Source organism: Brachycentrus maculatus, unplaced genomic scaffold (genome assembly GCF_059751285.1).
Source record: "Brachycentrus maculatus isolate JH-2025_06_01 unplaced genomic scaffold, ASM5975128v1 h1tg000492l, whole genome shotgun sequence".
In the NCBI taxonomy this organism is placed as follows: domain Eukaryota; kingdom Metazoa; phylum Arthropoda; class Insecta; order Trichoptera; family Brachycentridae; genus Brachycentrus; species Brachycentrus maculatus.
In genome coordinates this window covers 92,708-100,716 of record NW_028281239.1, presented here as the reverse complement: position 1 = coordinate 100,716, position 8,009 = coordinate 92,708, and the positions used below count along the sequence as shown (strand labels likewise).

The window sequence follows — 8,009 nt, the reverse complement described above, 5'->3', positions numbered from 1 at the left end:
ATTGTGAGATGCAACAGTTTCTCATGCTTTCAGCATTTTTCTCATTCTGCTAGAAGATTGCTGCTCTGCCACTTCCACCTCCTCTTTAAACAAGCTCTTCTCCATAACTTCTTGCTGTGAAACGCGATGCAACTCCGTAAGCCCTTCGGTGGTCAGCTATTGACTGTGCCCTTCCACAAGCTCTTCAATATCGTAAAGATGAACAGATGAATATGTGCCAAAACTATTTTTGATAGAATCGAGCCCGGGACCTCCAGCATTGTAGCCAAATGCGATAATCTACTACACTAGACTAAAGAGGCGATGAAAAATGTGTATGTATTAAATTATTTATTGATTCGGCATTAACTTTGTGGAATGAAAAATTAAACACTGAATGTACCACTTTAATGAGTTTTATTTAAATATACGACTAGTTTAGAAAACTTACAGATGTTTTCATCTAACACAAATACAAATAAATTTTAATACATAAAAATTAGAATTCAGATAAAACGTCAGTTAATAATAAACTGTTTCAAAATTCGTCACAATTATTATCAACGTTTCCTTTTACAAAAAACCTTATTACTTAACCCCCCCTCCCTTCCCTATATTTATTAACCTATAAATACCCCTAAATATATTTTTTGTTCGTTAGTTTTAATTTGTACCAGAAGATAAAAACATCTGTAAGTTTTCGAAACGAGTCGTTTATATAAATAAAACTCATTAAATTGGTATATTCAAGTGTTTAATTAAAAAAACAATCTTAATATGAAATTTTGTGACAATATACGTCTATTAAAGTATGTTTATTTTATTTATTTAACCAGACTGGACCACAGCAATGAGTGGCCATACAGTTAGTCTATAATAAAAATTAGGAAAATTGATGTTACGATCATAGGTCTAAGATAAGCGATATCAGGAAGACGTTTCTTGATAGTTTTTCTTATGATTCAAATTCCTTTTTTTTTTAAAAAACAAACCGAAAATAGAAAGATAATTTGTAATTTATTGCTTTTAAGCTGTGTAAAATAATCTAGCGTTCACACAATAAAATTTAACGATCTTAATTTGATGTGAATTGAGGCAAACAGAATTAATTTATTGATCCCCTAGTGAGTTCATTTTTAAGACATTGCTTTTCACTCAAATAAAATTGAATAATTTGGGTAAGGGTTTTTACAATTGAATTAAGAAATTTGAAAACTGTAAGGTTAAATATATATGTATGTATGTATTTGTATATACATATATATACTTCTACTACTACACATGCTATTTCACTTGAGGGGTAGGAAGAAGATGGAACGCCAAACTTTTCTCTCCTGACATATACTCCTAGTTTCCTTCTTATCCATACATACAGTCATACATGCTCTCAGATTTCCTTTTAAATTGTGTTTGTGTATAAATACACACACACACACACATATATATATATTTATATATATATATATATATATATATATATATATATATATATATATATATATATATATATATATATATATATATATATATATATATATATATATACAATATATATATATATATATATATATATATATATATATATATATATATATATATATATATATATATATATATATATATATATATATATATACATATATATATATATATATATATATATATATATATATATATATATACAATATATATATATATATATATATATATTTATATTTGTTTGTTTTTAATATACCAACAAAGGATATTTTTTTAAATGTTGTCCTTCAAAACATTTCCATCGGTATGGCAGCGCCATTTGTTGAAATTAATTTGTGCACATATGTATTTATTGATATATCATAGTATGATGACAATTCAGTGATTGATAGAAAAAAATTAAGCCTGTTAACTAAATTTTGGATATGTCCTAATAGGAGTTATTTTTACATTTTGACATCTAAACAAAGATGAAGAAGAACATAGAAGACTGGGTATTTACAGGGTTTATCATCTAGGAGTACATCTGGGAGTTCCAAACATTTGAGTGGCGAGGTTGTCAACCGTGGGTAGAATAGTGAAAGTTGCACGTGTATAAATAAATACCTAGACTTCCATTTTTTCTTCATCTATGTTGAGATGTCCAAATGTATGTTTCACTTGTATCACGTGTATTTTTTTATATTCACATTTTGCTACACGGTCAAACTTTTAACAGGTTTTGCGAATTCGAGCAAATGTGTTTGTTAATTGCAAATAACTTCATTAAAATTCAATAACGTCTGCCCTTGAGTGTTAGTTCGACCAATAATAATAAAATTAAATTTCAATTTGCAAAATAACTTGTTTTCATAACGTCGAAGAAAGAACTATAAATCGGAGATTTCAAAAGATAATTGCATCAGTCACTTTTGTTTGGGAAAGCTGAAAACATCACACACACAAAATGAAATTGGTAAGTTGACAAATATGCTATAACTGTCATTTGCTATAACTGTCATCTGTCCATCTCGCTGGTTGACGGCCCACGTTTCTCGGTCGTCACTTCTTCTTCTTCGTGTGCCGTGTCAGGTCCCCCCAACGCTAGAGATCACTATGGCAAAGGCTTCAAGATCCTACAACGTCCAGAACAACTCCTTCGCTCCTCTCATCCCGGTCCAGTCGAGAATGTTGCGAAGCCTCGGCGTCCTTCTATTTCCCCATCACTATAAGTCACCACTCCATAATTTTTCTTCCCCACCTGCCATCATCTCGTCTGGATACATTACCCGCCCACTTCCATTTCCTCCTGGCAACTACACGCGCTATGTCGGCTACCGTTGGTAGCTATAACTTCTTCTATATTATTTTGAGAAAGCGTTAACTTTGTGTATCTTATTGATACATTATTTTGAGAAATAAAAAGACTTTTTTTTATCCACTCACATTTTTACTAACCAACTAGTTTCGGCAACAACTCTTCACGGTTTAATTTAAGACTAGAGTCTAGACTATAGTCATAAATTAAACCCCGGAGAGGGTAACAGGTTGTTGCCGAAACTAGTTGGTTAATAAAAAGTGAGTTGATCAAAAAACAGTCTTTTTATTTCTCAAAATAATGTATCAATAAGATACACAAAGTTAATGCTTTCAATATTCAAAACATAAATTCTTCTTTCTGGCTACAACCCAGCTTATTGTTCTTGTAGACTGCTGGGGTCAGCTCTTCTTGCCCTCGGGTCATAGGTCCTTCTATCCTGGATAACGTCACCTAGGCCATGCCTTCGAATCATGTTATCTTTCTGCATCACCCATGAGCTCCTTGGTTTTTATTCTAGATAAGTTTCTAGGAAGATCCATTTCTATTGCCTGGTTAACTACATGTTCGGGTTCTCTACGTTCTTTATGCCCATACATACCATCTCAATTGTCTTCCCTCTACCTTACTATTAATGTTTTTTGCGTCCAAGCTTTCACGAATGCGTGAACTCTTTATTTTGTCTCTAAAGGGACACTCGCTGACCATCTGAGCATTCGCATTTCAGCGGATTCTAGTTGCCTAGAAGGTGCTATACATCATCCAGCATTCGGAGCCGTATATACCGTTGGTAGTTATAACTAGTAGTTATCGCCAGGAACTACGCTTGGATGGCTTGTCTCTGGCCAATATCTGTACCCGACGGATTCTCCAGTTCTTTGGACACGTTGCGCGTGGCAACGAGGATAGCCTGGAACGACTAGTTGTGATCGGTAGCCTGGAGGGAAAGAGAGGGAGAGGAAGATCCCCACACGATGGACCGATCAAATTAAAGCAGCAGCAGGCACCTCAGTGGTTGGAGCGCTACGTGCAGCGCAGTCAAGGGATAACTGGAGAAGAGTCATTGCTTCTGCAAGGGTCACAACCCTCAGCAATGAGGATTAAGACGGAGAAGAAGTTATAACTAAAGTATTATTTATTGTAATTCTAGGTCTTGTTGGTCGCTCTGCTGGTGTTGGGTGTTGCTTCAGCAGCCCACGTTCCCGTGTTGGAGAGGAGCGAGGTGCGCGACGAGGCGGGCCAGTTCGCCCTGCGCTACCGCAGCGGGGACGGGACCGTGTTCACGGAGTCCGGCGCCCTCAAGCCCACGCTGGACGGCAAGGACTACGTGCTCGTCAAGGAGGGGGAGTACTCCTTCGTCTCTGATGACGGCAAGCTCTACCGCACCAAGTACGTGGCCGACGAGAAAGGCTTCCGGGCCGAGGGAGATCATCTGCCCAAATCCGTCGTTGCCTAAACCCAATCCGCTTCTGACCACCGCTAACATTGTATGACAATAATAAAAACCTTGAATGAAATATTAATTAAAATGTTTTACTATTCTTCCGAGAATTTGAGTAGTGTGGTTGTCAATAATAGGTAGAATTGGTGAATGTTACACGTGTGTAAAGTGATCACTTAAACCAGCCCATCGCCCTCCGTCAGCCCCGTAAATGCTTTTACTATTCACACAACCAAATATTATAATGATATCATTTAAAAAATAAAGTAAAACAAACAATAAGACAGTGAGATGTCACCAAATGGTGTGCTAGGGCAGTATTCCGCAAACTTTTTGTATTCTAGATACACCTACCAATTTAGATGTTTCTGAGGTGCATATTTACCACATAATGGTAACATATTTAACATATTATGTTTAATGCGAAATGTGAGCCTACTTAACTGAGCACAGGCAATCAAAATTTGAAGCAATTGTGTTATTTTCACAAAACTAGACTTTTTTCCGCGGCATACCAACTAATCACCGCGGTACACCAGTGCGCCGCGGCACACACTTTGCGGAACGATGTGCTAGGGTATATACTATGTGTGATAATATGATGTATAAATACCTAGATCTCTTAGAATCACCAGATTTTAAGATACTTATGAATAAAAAACGTACTGACATATTCGGACCTCACATACAAATGAAAGAGTTTCTGCTCAGTAAAAAATCTCTTTATTTATTGTTTCGGCATTTACTTTGTGGTAAGACATGTTAAAATGATTAAGTAAACACTAATTTTTATACCACTTGAGTTTATTAATGACTACTAGTTTCGAAAGCTAAACTCTCATCGTCAGGTCTGATAATAAAATAAATCAGTTATTATTCAGACCTGATGATAGAAGTTAAGCTTCCAGTGATGGAAGTGGAATAAAAAAAAGTGTTTCATTAATAATTTTAAAAAAAAGCTCCTTTCATCTCACCAATAGATGTCTCTAGTGAAATTCTAGTAATTCAAGCACTTTGTTTCGAAGAATTGGAGCAGTGTGGTTGTCAATCATGGGTAGAATTGATGAATATTACACGTATGTAAAGAATCACTTAAACCAGCATATGTATGACCGTCGTAAGCCCCGTAAATGCCCAGACTTCCATATTCTTCTTCATCTTATTTTTTGACATCTCATCAAAGATGAAGAAGAATATGGAAGTCTGGGCATTTACGGGGCTTACGACCGTCATAGGCTGGTTTGAGTGATCACTTTACACACGTGTAACATTCACCAATTCTACCCATTATTGACAACCACACTACTCAAATTCTTGGAAGTTCTATGTATATGAACCAATTTAGAAACCTTGTTCATGAATCACTAAAACTTCACTAGAGACATCTATTGGTGAGATGTAAAGAAGCTTTTTATTAAGCAGAAACTCTTATATTAGTATGTGAGATCCGAATCCCGGATTATAATCACACACATGAGAAACGCCAGAAAATACCATTTTCATTTTTATTATTAAGCTTATTTCTCCTTCATCTATGGTAGTTAGTTTAGTCCTTAAACCATGATCCAAAAACACAAGTCATGGTGTATAAGTGTTGTATTTAAATGGGAGGCAAACCGTTTTAGTGCCTATATGCGAGTATTTATCACCGCCAGCACTAACCATAATAGCGTATAATTGAGGAAGAAGCTCGCAGAACACAAACGACGATTAGCGAATCCATTTTGTCAACAGCCATTACGAACTATTACAAGCGAAACATTTGAATGTCACCGATGCCTCGATGTCACTGTACACCAATAAGACCGTGTTATGCAGAAACCATCCAGCCCATAATTAATTAAAAAAAAAAAAAAACATCACAATATTAATTAAAAAAACAAATTTTAGTAACTTTTTTTTTTAAACGTATAAAATTCTTTTTAAACGTTAAACAAGAAGACGGAGAGTGTAAAATTTTAAAATGTTCTCCTTCTCACCCTCATCTGCATCAAATTGTGCTTAAGGCCCTGCAACGTATTGACGAAGTGTTATCTTGATCGTTACTTACGTAAAGGCAAGGTGATCACTCCAGGGACCAGTCCAGAGTAATATTAAATAAATATTAGAGTGTAAAACCACTAATATTTTTTTTCACCCCCCGCCCGCTGGGAATCGAACCTGGGACCTCCAGCAAGGTAGCTAAACACGCTTACAATCATCAACCATTCAACAAATGAAATACTGAACTGTGACCTTTTATTTATTGTTTCGGCATTAACTTTGTGGTAAGACATGTTACAATGATTAGAGAAAACACTTGTTTTTTACCACTTGAGTTTTATTATAGACTACATGTTTCAGAAGTTAAACTTCCATCATTCAGGTCTGTATAGTAACTAAAATATAAAATATAAAATTGTTCTATAAATAAGGAGAGGGGAAAGTAAAGGGAAAGGGTGAGTCAAGGGGCGGAGTTTGAAAACAGAGGAAAAATGGAAAGCCACGGTGAAGAATTTTTAAACAATAAATTATTTAATAAATTATTATTAGAATTTAGTTTTTTTTGGATTTCTAAATTTTCAAGATAATTCATAATTTGGCCTTTATATGGAACAAGGTGTAATAATTTTAATTTATGAGAGTGAAATGAGTGATTAGTATCTATTATGTGATTTGCAAATTCCTTATTTGAACTGTGACCTTATCGACAAAATAAAAAGAAAAATTGTATGACACCCAGTAAACAATGCTTCTTCGTGGTAATATTAAAACAATTCAAACGTCTACCATTTAGCATTCATTCGTTCATTCGAACCCTTATCCGCACCTCAATGGTGCGTAGGGCACTGCATCATATAAACGCAGTGTTATCTTGATCGTTAACACACGATGGAAATGTGATCAGCCCTCCGCTTTAGGTACCAGTCCAGGGTAATATTGATTAAATATTAGAGTAAAAAAATCACTTATATTTATTAGACCCCCCTATGGGAATCGAACCCGGGACCTCCAGAACGGTAGGCGAGCGCGCTGACCATCACACTACGGAGGCGGACGTTTAACATGGGGATATTTTATATTTTTTTTTAATTCAGAAAATATTCAAATACCATTCCTTGCTCCAAAAATATTTAATTTGCTGCCCGAAACCATTAAGATTTCCAGGAGTGATCAGGTCTTTAAGAACAGTGTCCGTCGATGGTTACTTAACATTGGAAGGGACAAGGTAGAAAGTAAATTAATTAAAGTCCAGGTGTAATTATCACATTGAAAAACCTTAAACTATAAATTATTTTTGTATCTCCTGTATGTTATGTTTATAATCTAATCATTAAAAAAATATATATATTAAAAATTTAAAAAAATATATATATATAAACTTTGTATTACCATGTTAGTATTCGGCTCAACACAGGCCATGCCTAAAGAGCCGTAATACGTATAATAAATGTGTATATGAAATGAATATGTATATTGAATGTATCTATGTATTATGAAAATAAATAAATAAATAAAAATATTTTAATATTCTCAATATTATTAATATTTAAAGCATTTACTTTGTGGTTAGTCATTTTTACTTATTTATTTTTTTACAAAAATGTTAATAAAATTAGTATATAGCCACTCACCGAGATTTTTACGTCTACCGGTTTCGAGACGTACCCGTCTCTTCGTCAGGACAATCACTAACACAGCATGCAAACAATACTACCCTTCACCACCATAGCATCATTTACACACTCAAAACTACACAAAATGTCTAACACGTGCGATTTTTGGTCGACCCGAAGACCAACATGCACTATAGTTTTCAATACAGACATGCGT

General features: G+C 34.7%; 1 protein-coding gene across 1 annotated transcript; it reads left to right on the top strand.

Moving 5' to 3' along the window:
* The first annotated feature begins 303 nt into the window (after positions 1 to 303).
* LOC148302010 (larval cuticle protein 16/17-like) lies at positions 304 to 4,211 on the top strand. The gene is made up of 2 exons (XM_088272293.1): positions 304 to 312; positions 3,906 to 4,211. The coding sequence occupies exons 1-2, from the start codon at positions 304 to 306 to the stop codon at positions 4,209 to 4,211; spliced, it is 315 nt and encodes a 104-aa protein (XP_088128419.1).
* Positions 4,212 to 8,009: the final 3,798 nt, after the last annotated feature.